This window comes from Anomalospiza imberbis, chromosome 16 (genome assembly GCF_031753505.1).
Source record: "Anomalospiza imberbis isolate Cuckoo-Finch-1a 21T00152 chromosome 16, ASM3175350v1, whole genome shotgun sequence".
In the NCBI taxonomy this organism is placed as follows: Eukaryota; Metazoa; Chordata; class Aves; order Passeriformes; family Viduidae; genus Anomalospiza; species Anomalospiza imberbis.
In genome coordinates, this window is record NC_089696.1 from 8769176 (window position 1) to 8782607 (window position 13432).

The 13432-nt window shown below is 49.8% G+C and overlaps 1 protein-coding gene across 1 annotated transcript in view; it reads right to left on the reverse strand.

Annotated features, from left to right (window-relative positions):
• SYT17 (synaptotagmin 17) overlaps positions 1 to 13432 on the reverse strand; it is a 33523-nt gene that overhangs the window by 4480 nt on the left and 15611 nt on the right. The window contains exons 6-7 of the mRNA XM_068206865.1: positions 9196 to 9316; positions 8371 to 8526 (exon numbers count right to left, since the gene is read on the reverse strand). Coding sequence (XP_068062966.1) covers positions 8371 to 8526; positions 9196 to 9316 — 277 coding nt within the window. The remainder of the gene's footprint in view (positions 1 to 8370; positions 8527 to 9195; positions 9317 to 13432) is intronic.

Here is a 13432-nt window from a genome sequence, read left to right on the forward strand (position 1 = left end):
GCCTGAGCTTTCCCTTGTCTCCTACCAGCTTCAGTCACATGGAATCACTTTTTGCCAGTCAGCTGTTTCCCATGGCACTATGTAATTAAGCCATGAGGCTGCCTAGGTGGCATCAGCCCTGGCACCAGATCCAGCCAAAATGCCTTTCACCTTTCCCTCTCCTTTGCCTCCACACTGAGAATTGCACACTGAGCACTTGTGCAGAGCACGACTGCAAATCATCATCTATGAGTCACGTGCAACAGGAGAATTTAAGCTGGCATTTCAGAAAATCATCCATCCTTTGGACATATCAGCATCCTTGGAATGACCAGGGAGGAGAATCAACTAAGAAAATTTCCTTAAGCTAACTTCAAGGTTATCAGTATCATTTACAGGATGGGCAAAAGTGTGAACCTTGCAGCTGGGGCCATGAAACATCTGCCTCTCCTGCAAATGCCCTGCCAGGTGTGCTGAGCGGTTCCTCAGCAGTTCCTCAGCAGTTCTGGTGGTGCTGCACCGCCCGGTACAGCCACACAGCGCCTCTGCTGCTGCCTCTCCAGGAGTACCAGCAGGAGAATGTCAGCATGCTGCAACAGCTGGGAGCTCCACCACAAACGATTAGCTCTTCTTCAGCCACCTACACCATCACCTACGCGATGCAACTAAAGCCATTTACCTCAGAGAAAAGAAAAACCAGCAAAAACATGCCCAAGGCCATACACGGGCAACTGAGGGACAGAGTCCCCCTGAGGACACAGATCTCATGGGACTGTGTGGTCTCTCTGGCAGAACCACAACCCTGTTGGCACTGACCCATCAACACTTCAGCACTTCCCACTCAGCCTCAGCGGCTGGTGAGGTCTCACAATTGTGCCCCCTCCACATACCTGCCCATGGGCAGGCAGTAGCCAGTGCCCAGAAGCCAGTGCCCAGCCCTTTCCGTGCCCAGTGCCCAGCCCTCTCTGTGCCCAGCCCTCTCTGTGCCCAGTGCCCAGTAGCCAGTGCCCAGCCCTTTCTGTGCCCAGTAGCCAGTGCCCAGCCCTTTCTGTGCCCAGTGCCCAGCGCCCAGCCCTTTCTGTGCCCAGTGCTGCCTCAGCCAGTGGGGCTGAGCTGCCAGGTTAAGCAGGACTGAAAACTGCTGCTGAACTGCTTGACATCAATATTAAAAGGCTGTTTAGCACAAAGAGGTGCTACGAGGAGCAGCAGCAGCTGGGCTAATGATGCACACTGAGAAGGTCACAGGCACGGCCCAAATCCTGCCCTTGCTCCTCGAGCATGGCCTGTCATATTTAGTAGAGAGGAAAGAAAAGCACGGGAGAAGATGCCATGGTTTCCCATTTATCAATTTAATCTCCACCAGGGTCTGATGGGCACATTAAACTCTCCTTCTAGCCTTCCTCTGTGTGACTGCTCCCTGCAGTGGCTGCACCTGCCCAGCTCCAGAGGAACAGGAACTGCTGGAGTCCCTGGGCACACACAGACCCAGCTGCTGCCCCCCGGGGACAGTGCCACAGCAAGAGATTCTTTGGAAACCTCCCTCAGGGGCAGCCCCTGTGCTCTGGCTGGGGCTCCCTGCACGTGCACCCCAAACCAGGTGTGTGCCCATCACAGTCTGCTCTCAGACAGGGAGAGGGAAGTCCTGGAGCAGACAGCAGGGATCCAGGGTGCAGGGCAAGTGCAAAGGCACAAGTGTGCCTTGCAGAGATCTCAAGGGCATGCAGAGATGACACTCATGGAATTACCTCATCAGGAGACACTGGAATAATGGGCTGGATGCATCCATCGCAACAGCCCAGAGGATACAGAAAAGGAGTATTTATGGCTGGCTTTTGCCACTTCCCCTTTTTAAAAACTGCATATTATTTCTCTGCACTATGAGCCCCAGATCCAACAAAGCATATTTACACAGCTCACAGGAAGAGGCTCCAGCACCAGTGCCACACAGCACCTGCAAACACAGGCAGGGACAGCCGTGCAGGGGAGGCAGCCTCTGCCTGCACCACCATCCATCTCCTGTGACAGCCACAGGGCCAGGCACAGGCATTCCATTTCCAGACACTGCTCTGCTGCCCACAGCAGCTCCTGCCACCCAGACTTTTCTTCATTTGATGCACAGGCTGATTATGGCCTTGCAGGACATTTGAACAATTCCTTTCAGTGCAGCGTGAGCCAAACAAGATGAAGGGCTGAGGGCAGGAGAGACATGACACTGCTTAAATTAAGAGGCTTGGCAAAAGGAGCAAGCACCTATCATCAGCCTGGAGAGGGGAGGGTTTGCTCCTTTCTTTAGGAGAAAAAGATTATCAAAAGATTCCAGAGAACTTCAGGACAGGCAGTTTCTGCCACATCAGATGCAGTACATTTATTAACTAAGTCAGGCAACTTGATGAATCTAATTTTGCCTTCTAAGCAAGCAACAGATCGGGTCAGGAAGGGTCAGCATCTTGTTGCTCTCACCCTGATTAATGGCATTTCACTCCTCCTCATTAAAGCAGTCAGTCTGCTGCAAAAAGCCAAACCCAACCCCAGAGCATGTTCCCTGAGTGACCCAAAACAGGACTGGGCCTGCAGGACCCCACTCAGCCTCTCTGACCGACCCTCTGCTGTCACCTGCTCCAGGTGACCACCAGCACCTGCCATGGAGACCAGCAAGTCACAGAGGGACTGAGCATGGAGAGCAGTGGGGCCCCCTCTCCTCCCAAAGGGGATTTGTACATCTGGAATGCACCCAGAGCCACTGTGAAGAGGCTCTGCTGGGCTTCAGGGGTCTCCCCTGCCAGCACATCTCCCCGAGCCCCTCTCCCCGTGTCCTCACAGGACCTGCTGGGCCACCTCGTGTGGCCACCAGACCTGGAGCAAGGCCTGGGAGGGCGGGAGGCACCAGCCAGGAGCTCACTGCCCTCCCCAGGCCTGGGCAAGGACCATATGGTGGCTGCTGCATAAATGAATGAAGTGTTTTATAACACCAGACACAAAGGCCAAATTCTGATCTAAATTAAACAGGTATAAAGCCTCAGAAAACACAGTGCTGACATCAGTGGTTTTTTTCCATTTTTTCTCCTTTGGCTAAGATAGGATTACACAGGTTTAATCAGGGATTACATTTTGCTTCTGAGCTCTAGATATGGGGAATATACAGACAGTCCAGTACTTCCAAAAGACATGTTTAATAGATTACAAGAAACAATTTTCTAGCAGTGAGTTGTCTAATTATCCGTCCATCTAAGAAATGTTATGGTGCCCAACATGATAGTATTTCAAAGGAGAAATCAAATCCTCCTCCTGCATTCCAGCATGGGAAAAAAACAGTTTAATCTGACTCATATATTAGAGATTTCTTCCCTATATCTGTGTGCAAAAGACAAAGTGCCTGAATGTTTGTTGGGTTTTCATGTGGGAAAGCAAAAGCAAGAGGAGAAAGGAGACTTGGGCAAGTCAAAATGCAGACGTGTGATGACTCCAGACATGGTGCTTTCCATCTCTGCAAACAGCAGCTAGAGGTGATGCTGGTATCTCCAGGTCATACTTCCACATAGCCAGGGAAATCAGAATTCAGATATATTTCTGGAGATGCCTCGGGACAAAAACTTTATCAAATTTCAACCTGCTTAGCAGATTGGGACATTTGGAAATCAGCCTGTTAATTAAAAAAATACCACTGAAAAGCCCCACTAGCTTTGCATCCTGTTGAAACAGGCAGCATTGCTTCAAAAAGAAAACATTTCAGTGAAAGCAACCCAGACCCGCATCATTATCAATACACACCAACAGTTACTTTTTTTCCCCTTTCAAAAGACAAACTTCATTAAATGGTCCCCATCTTTTCCTAAAGGCCAACTGAAAATGAGCCACCACTGGAACCAGGTATATTGCTATTGAACAGCAATCTGTTATTTTAATCAAGTCCTGCCTATTAACTGGAAGTTTATTAGAGCCCTGGAGTAAAGCATTAAAGTTATCCAGGGGTCTGAAGACACACGTTACAGCACTTGGGGCACAGAGGTGGCTGCTAGCATTGCCAGGGCCTCTCTGCTGTAGCCCTTGAAACCACAGGTACAGGTCTGCAAAGTCTCAACACTCTTGGGAACAAAAATACTCAAAAAAAAAAAAGGAAATAAAATGGAAAAATAGGTCCTAAATCTTTATAGAAAACAGAGACATTGCCAATTTTTAAAACCTATTGAAAAGTGAGGAGTATCACCAATTCCTACCAGAAGACAGAGTGCCCATGAGCTGCACCCTCAGCCAGGAGTGACTGTGAAGATGTCACCAGTGCAGGTCACACACATTTCAAGGTCAATCTCTTCACCAGCAAGCACACCCTGTCCAGCCTGCTTCCCTCCCCAGAGCATCCTGCCCTGCTGGAGCCATGGCCCCTTTCCAGACAGGAACAGCAGTGGGATGAGCCCCACTACTGCTCTCCATCAGCCCCAGGGCTGTCCTAGCTCAGCTGCCCTTTCAGCCAGGCCAGAAGGAAAAGCAGATTTTCCCTCTACAATTGCACAGAGTACACAGGGCGTGGAGATGGTTTCTCCCTCTTTGGGGACTCTGCCTGTGTAACAAGCCCTAAAGATCCTGCCATGCAAACATGCAGGATCATGCATGTTTAAACAGCTCATTTAAATGGAGAAAGACACACAGCCACCACAAGGACCTCGGGGAGGCACACAACCCCAACTGTGAGTGCTGAAGGTTGTCTTTTCTTATGGTAAGTGATGAAAAGATGCTAAGGAGTCACTGAGACACAGCTTGCCCTGGAGTGCTGCTGGTTTTTATTGGGCCATCTGGGCTTTACTGCAGTGCAAACAGCATTACTGATGATTGTTATTAACAGCGTTATAATCATTAACAAAATACTACAGTGCTCAGGTTTCAGGTGTAGTTTGCCTTCCTGCTGCACAGCCTAAGCTTTCTGACAGACTGAGATTTATTGGACAGCCCAAAATCTCTCAGTGGGGAGAGCACAGGGTCTCTGGGTGCCCATCATCCAGCACAGAAGCTGTCCTTCCATCTCAAATACTCTTCTTTCTTCATGGAAATGATCTTGGGCAGCAGCTGCCAGTGCTGCTGTCAGGGCCAAACTCCCCCTTCCCCTTGCCATCAGACAGAGGAGCAGCTTTGCTCACAGGTGTACATGGTTAGGAGAACACCCCACCTTTCAGAGCCTGCCCCATTCCTCTGCAGGAGGTGAGCCCATGACTTGCCTGCACTCAAGCAGAAGATGGCACATGGGGGATATGTGTCAGGTTGCCAAAAAAAAACCCCAGAAAGTGCAAAAAGGAACCACCCAAAAGAGTGCATTTCTGTCACAATATGCATATGGCTGCTCATTACCTAGACAACATGTTTGATGAAGTAAATCAAAATCAAACATCCTCTCCACCAGCTGTAGCCTCACTTTTTTTCTTTTTTGTCAGGACATTAGACTTGTTATGAGTATCAGTGGCTTTCCTGCTTTCAGCCTCTTTTGGGGAAAAGCTGTCAGACAGTACTTGCAGCAGAAATCCTGACCCTGGGTGCTTTTTCCTGGAGAGGCCATTTCCACCAGAGCTCATCCCACCTCATTTTGGGCACTGGACTGGAACATGTGAGTTAGTGAGCTCCAGTAGCATCTGAGGAAGGAGCAGAGGGGAAGGCAGGAAGACAGCTGGTACAAGGTGTCCTGCACCAGTGTGGAAGGAGAAGCATTTTGGCCTGTAAATGCCAATAATTTACAGTATTGAATCCTTGTGTGCCTAAGGAGGAGGAAAGACCAAAGGAGCAGCCCAACCACCCTCTCCTCCAATCCTGGCTAATGCAGAGCTCTTCCTGTGCACATCCTGGAGGCACCCAGGGCCTCTCTCAAATCCAGCTGTGCTTCAGCCCTGAGTTTGGCCTGGAGTTCAGCTCTCCAGAGCACCACCAGAAAAGCAGGGATGGTGCTTTACCGTGTGTCTCCACTGTCTGCACACACAATCCTTGGTAACTCACAGCAAACAGTGGCGAAATCCATACCAGAGTGCACTGAACACAGACAGCTTGATACAAGATGCACAGGAATAAAACACACAGGGGAGAAAACAAAATTCATCTTACTTTGTGTGGATAGTGCCTTCCTTTGCAGTGTGGTACCAGCCCCAGTGGGAGCCAGGAGCCCCAGCTGATGGGAACTGGCAGAGCTCCAGGGCTTTCCAGTGAAGCCAAGCCAATGTAAAGACAGCTGCAGACTGGGTCCAAAATACAAAGCCACAATAAAGGTTCCTTTAAATTATTGAAGACATACTCACTTCTAGCTCCCATGGCTGCTTTTACAGCTCTCTCTCTCCATTCAAAGCATCATCACCCACCCTTCAAGCAGGATTATTTTGCTTTTCAATTGGACTTTGACTCAACAGCAAATTTAATTAACTGACCTAATGGACTAGAGATGTGGATTAGAAGAGAAAAGAAATAAAAAACAATTCCAAACAAACACATAACAGAAAGAACCACCACTGCAGCAAAAAATTACCACAAAGCACCTAAGTTAAAAAAAACAACAAAACAAAACTACACCCCTGCTATGCAGAGATGCAAAATAGAGATGCTCACATTGCAAGATACCCATACTGCCAAACATTTGTTCTTGATTATCTTTTAACAGAGGATCCCAAAGCCCTTCACGAACCCTTAAGCTGAATAATACTGAAAGGTGCCAAGAAGGAGCTCTGTGGGGAACTCCACAACCCCCTTCCCAGACCTTCAGAAACTCATTTCAGCAGAACCCCACAGATGCACACAGAAATAAACTGGTGCTGCACTCCCTGTTGGAGACACACCTCCACCACCATCAGGAGCAAATCTGTCACTTGGATGAACACTGAATGTGGCTCGGCACCTTCACCACCACCATGTCCCCTGACCCAGAGGTCCTTGTGACAGACAGTGCAGGCATGACCCAGCAGAAGGCTGTACACACAAAAACATGACCAGCACCCCTGGCTCCAGCTCTCTGTTGGCTACACCAGCCACACATCCCACAGCAGAGTGTCCCAGGCACAGCAGAAGCCCCAGCCCAGGCAGCGCCGTGCCCACCCTGCACCTCACCCCTCACTCAGGCCAAGGGCAGCCAGGGGAACCTGGCCCCACTGCTCCTCCCAGAGCTCTGCACACTCCTTCCCAGCTTTGGAGCTGCTGGGGACATTTCTGGCCTGGGATTATTTATTGCAAATTCAAAGCAAGCAATATGTCACTCAGAAAATGAAGCCTCACTCACGAGGCTCAGCGCTGAAACCCAACTGCGTGAGAGGGTGATGCATCAGCCAACTTCCCACTGGCTCGTTGGGAATACACCCCTGTGCACACACAAAAATACTCAGAGACCCACTCATCAATCCTAACTTCATTCACTGTGCTGAGGAGCAGCGAGTTCCCCTCACCCTCCCAACTGCAGAGCTGCTACTCTCTTTGCCTTTTCTGCTCCCAGCAGGAAAAGGGGAAAACAAAGAATCCAGGGATGCACAAGATCACCTGATGGAAGCTTCCAAGAACAAATTCATCACTGCACATGCAAGGTACAGTCAGGGTGACATGCATGCAAAGCAGTGATTAACTATAGCTGTTTTGCTGAGGAAATTTCTGAGCATGAAGGGCAAAATTTAAGCTGCTAATCAGCATCCCTTTTTGTTATAACATGTTTGGAAACAAACTAATGGGTTGGAGTAAGCCTCCTTGAACTCCTTGAACCAGGAGTGCTCTGCCACTCCTGCTCACAGCACCAAGGCTCTACTGTCTGTCTTCGTGCCTCAAGAACAAATACAGGAGATTCAGAAACTGCTTAAAAATAGAAATTCCTATCCCAGCCAAGCATCTCCAGCGCTGACAAAGCTCTCGGGTGAGGTCAGCTCTGAGCCTGCTCGTGGCCCCCAGGCTCTGTGGTCTGTATCTGGGTCATCTCAGCTGTGCCATGCAGGGCTTGGCACGGAGTCCCAGCCCTTTAGAAACAAAGGCATGAGCAAGCCCTGCTCACAGAACAGCTGAGGTCACTGTGGAACACCTGTAGGTGCATCCTCTCGCCAGCAAACCACGTCAAGTACCAGAAGTTATTTTACCAGTGCCTGTTCACTGCTCTCCCCTCATTCTTCTCAGGTTTGACTCTGTGCCCAGGTTGGGTGCCACTGAGAAGAGCAATTAATGCTCCTCTTCCTCTGCACAGGAGCATTTTGAACGGCACCAGTTAAGCACAGGACTGACTCCCAGCCAGGCTGGCCTTGCTGGGGACAGCGACAGCTTCTGCAGAGGACAAAGAGCTAATGAAGCTGCCCAGGAGACCCCAGTGATGGGCACCCCTTGCAGGGTGGGGCAAGCAGTCTCCTGCACACCCACAACGGCTGCTTGACCGAGCCAAGCCGATACCAGCAGCACTCTTACCTGTGAACACCAGGCTGGCATTCTCCAGCTCTTCCTGTGGAACCTTGAAGCTGAAGGACTCATTGTAGAAGGGATCTATCGTGCCCCTCATGCAGGAGGTCTTCTTGGTTTTTGTTAACTTTAAACCGTGAACAAGCTGAATTTTCACAAAGGGATCTGGCAAAGAGCACAAAGCACAGCCCTGTGTTATGGGGATCGTGAGTCAGCAGCCCTGCCCAGGAGGGCTGGGCACCACAGGGATGGACTGTGCTGGGAAATGGCCTTTGGAAATGCCTGGGACTGGTACCCCCACGCCGCCCCCAGAGATTTGCACTGGGGACAAAAGTCAGGCAGCTGGATTAAAAACAGTTCCTGCCAAAACCACAGTTAATGTCAGCCTTGACAGAGACCAAGCATGCTGTTCTTTTTGGAAAATGCCAAGATTCTGGCAGCAGCAGAGGGGGCAGGAACACAGGAAAACCACCTGAGGACAGAGGCACAAAGCAGCTCCCAGCCAGAGTGCCCAGGGCCAGCAGGGAACAATGCCCATGGGCTGCCTTACACAGCACAGCACAGGGGGATCAAAGCTCCTGGTTCCTCACCTCAGCCTGGCTCAGAGGTCTTTCCTTTAAATTTGGCAAACCCTCCATTGTATCTCAGAGTAAGCGCTCCAAATACTTTCATTATTGTTGTCTGTACATACAAGATGAACATCCAGAGCCTTGTATTAACAGGAACTGAGCATCAAATCCCCCTGGGTCCCCCACAAACTGCAGCCTCACTGATCTGCTTTAAAGGCACATATAATCTGTGCAAGAGTAATGTGAGAAATGCACTGCCCTTTACCTGAACCTTGGCTCATGTCTGTCTGAAGAAGCTGCTTTGCTCTAATGATGTCCACGTTCAGTCTTCCTGCACTTGGTAGGTAGTTCAGTGACAAGAGCAGCTCTCCCAGCTCCACTTCATTCTGCAGGGAAAAGAGAATGTGGAGATTTAGAACAGAGCTCAGAGGAGAAGAGAAGGGAGAGAAATTAAATAAATCCCATTTGTCTAAGTGCCTGAAAAATGAATTTTAGTCATGCTCTGAACTGCAACCAAGAACCATCTGCTGGTACCTCGTGCTAAGTGGAAACAAGAAAGGAACTCTCCCCAAAAGAAGAGCTTTCTCTAATCACCAATCCTTCACCAGCTTCCCAGCAGCCATGCAAAGAGGATCTATAAGGAGGCAGGGCTACAAGGTCAGTGGCTTCTACCTGCTCCATTTTTAATGGTTCCAGGTAGTTCTGATCCTACCAAGGTGCAGAACACGGACCCACTGGAGAAAACATTCTCTTTCCTCCCCAGCCCCTATGGGCCACAGCAGCCACTTGGGAAATTCAGACATGCAGTGGTTAATGCATCCCTGGGTCACAGCAAGGCAGATCAGAGTCCCTTGGCATCTACCAGAGACCATGGCACAGCCTGGCTGTGCCCTTGCTGTTCACCAGCTGCCCCAAGGCCACAGCTCCACAGCAATACAGCTGTTCAGCCACCATTCCTTTTCCTTAATGATGCTTAAAACTAATAATTAGAGAGCTGGAGAGCTCACATCACTGCCCCTCACACATGAGGGCTTAAAATAACCTCTACCCCCTTGCCATGACCTGGCTCTGAGAGGCTCTTACTGTCAGATGCAAAATGCACACACTGCAACCACTCTGGAGCCTGGAAACACACCGGGCAGCCCAGGCAGGAATTGATCCAACTGCCCAGTGCCAGGTCCAGGCAGGAGTGCAGAGCTAGTGCTTCATCCCAAATAGTCAAACAGCCCAAAACCAACCTAGGTCAGGTGTCAGAGCCCACTCCAAGAGGAAGAGGAGCTGCAGTGGTACTGCAATCATAACAAAAGGCTTAAATATCTTTACTGATGTCCCAAATATTAGATTACAGAAACCAGACACTATGGGTAGACAGTAAAGTAAAAGGTTCTCAGAACAGCCACAGCCTGAACTGACCCAAAGAACCAGGTTCATCAGCAGATGGGGCAGCACATGAGGCACAGCACATGATGGCAAAGACATCAGGCTCAGGGAAACCCAACTAGAAAAAGCATCTGATTTCTTAACACAAATTCCTTTTGTCACAGCAGCTTGTGGGTCACATTGTGGGGCAGCATTGTGACTCCACAGCACCCACACTCACATTTACCACACGTATTTTCTTTTGTTGCTACAGTATTTCTGCCTCACCCTGAAGGCACCTCTCTTCCATCAACCTGGGCCAGCTCCCACATCACAGTGCTGTTCAATATATGATGTTTTAAGTTCTTTCCATCAAAAAGCCACTCCCCAACACCCGCCTGACCCAATAGGTACACAATACTCACATTTCTACATACACCGTGGTACCCTGTGGTGGCACAACACAAGGATCCAAGTCTCACATCCCAGGTGGTTTAAACACCATCTAATTGATTTAAACTATCATCTTTCATTTGATTTTGCCTAAAAATGCTCCTCTCAGGTCTGTGGCTGCAACAGCCTGCAGACATGTTTATCATCAAGAACGGTCAGTGATTTTTAATCCTATTACCAGGACAGGATGGAAGCATCACAGTGCCCACACCACCACCCTCAAGAGGAGCCACACGAGGCAACCCTCCACCATATAAACAACATTTTCAACAGACCCAGTCCTACTTCCACATGCAATCACTGCAGGTCAGGTTCCATTCAAGCTTAAATTCTTAGAAATTCAGGTGCATTTGGACAGTGCAAATTAGGAAACTGCTCAGTGATTTTATTACCTGCTGGGGAGAGACAAACAGCTCCAGCTGCAAATACCAAACTTCTGGCACAGCCAGGTGGCAGCTGGCATGGGGCAGTGATGTAGGGCCTTTCCAGTCACCTCAGGCTTAGAGTGCTGAAAATCTGCATTCAGATTTGGGATAATTCCTTGTGGAGCTGTCCAGTGATGGAACCTGTTGATCTTATCCAAGAACTGCAGGAAATAAGGCATTTCCCTGGGCCAGAGAGGAGCCATGGAGCTCAGCGAGGGAAGGCAGATCTCTGTGCTTCCAATTCATTTGCATTTATGATCCATTTACAAAAAAAAAGCCCAATGTTGTACACTGACAGGGTCAGGCTGGATCTGTAACACCCACTTAGGCACTGGCAGGAGAACCATGTCCCATCACCCCTGCAGAGATGACGGAAGGAGCCACTACAGCGTAACCATCACACTGCTGCCCAACCCACCCAGCCTTCCACAGGTAAAGGTAGGACCTAATTTTCCATAGGACTTAACCTAACAGGGATTTCAGCACCTCTAGAAAAATCCTTTTGGCTATCTAGGCTTAAATTTGAGTAAGGAGAGATATAAAATGTTATATTCTAGAAGTGTGGTCCACCAAAGACAGCAGGCAGACTATGAGCAGCTTTAATCAGTCTCAGATCAAGCCTGATCTCACAAATCTCAACAGCACCTTCTGCCACTTGATGCTCTCCAAGAGTTCCCACATTTGGGCTAGTTACTTTGAGGGGAGGAACAGAGCCCCTGCCCAAAGGCCATGGCAGGATGGGGGTGCTCAGAGGCAGCAGGGAGGGGCAGCCCCACTGCAGGCAGAGCAGCAGCAGCACCAGAAGGTGTTTCCAGAAGGAAGCCCAGATTCCCGGAGAGCTCACCTCCCTGGACAAGTGACTCAGCCTTTTCAAGGCACTCAATGCCAGCAGCCACCTGCCTCTGATGTTATAAATGCATTACTTCCAGCTCAGCCACGAGGATCTGGGAAACATGTTTCACCCGCCGCCCCAGCCTTCGGGGATGTCAAGCACAGGAGGATGAATCAGTGGCTGGCTGTCACCATAGGCTGGGACTGTCCCCTCCGTGCCACGCACGCTCACAGCCTCCTCTGTGCTTCAGTCACCTGCCATAGGCAGCAAACAACAAAGAATTCCCGGGCTGCTCCAAGAAGCAGGAGGTACAAGGCAGGAGGTTTCAGCTCCCTGTGCCTCTCCTGGGCCATGGCTCCCTTTGCTGCTGTGACAGCCTTGCTCACCCAGCTTGGAAACACGCTGTGCTGCCAGAACCAGCGAGGCCGAGCTCAGAGACATCCTGTGGGGGCACAGAACATCACCACCCTTGTCCTGTCTCACACTGGGGCATCCCCAGCGCCCCGGCTCCTGTAGGGGCTGAGCTGAGAAGAGGGGATGGAGTTCATGCACAAGAGCTGCCATCGGCACACTGCTCACCGAAGGGCAAGGAAGTGCCTGAATTTTGTGTTTCCTAGGTCTTTTCATCAGGAAACTGCAGAGCTGTTGGTTTTGCCTCCAAGTGTTTTGCTCCCAGCAGACAGCGTGCAGAGGTGCCCCTCTATGCTAAGGCATCATTTCAGCTGCCATTATTATGCTGATGACGAGCTGATCCGTGCAGAGATCCCAGATGACCCTGGAAAAGCAATTTCCTGTTTGATGAGATGCCGGAGTGACACCAAGTCTGGGATGTCTGAGACTCTCCTGAAGGTCTGATTAACATTTCACTCCCGGCTGTATTACACTGCCAGGTTGGATTTGCAGCCTTGGGCTCGCCTGTGATCCAGAACCTTCTCCAGTTACTGCCTGGGCTGAACCCAGAGGTTTTGAACCAGAATTTTTCCTGTTCTTTCCTGTCATATCTGAAACAAAGAGGTGCCTCCAAAGGAAGATGGGCTTTTAATTAATGCACATCTTGGTTGGACCAGGTAATTCCTTCCTCACAGCCCCCCAGACGGTTCCTTGTGCATTGCTACAACACCAGCAAAATTCTGCAGCTGAAAGCCTTCCCAAACCAGAGCACATGACATCAGCACTGACATCTATGCATCACTCCTAATGAAGTTTCAGATTGATTTTCCTCCTCAAGGTTATCTGTGTTGGTACCTCCAGGCACATTAGAAAACTGATGGTTTAGAACAGTTGGCTCTAACAGGTTTTCTACAGCATCCTGTGACAGAGCCATTGTTTGGGGAAGGTTGAGCTAATAAGGACCAGAACCTGAGAAAAAATATCCTTACCACTGAATAGGAGCAGTGCTTCCTACATAACTGGCACCAACTGGATGTATGATG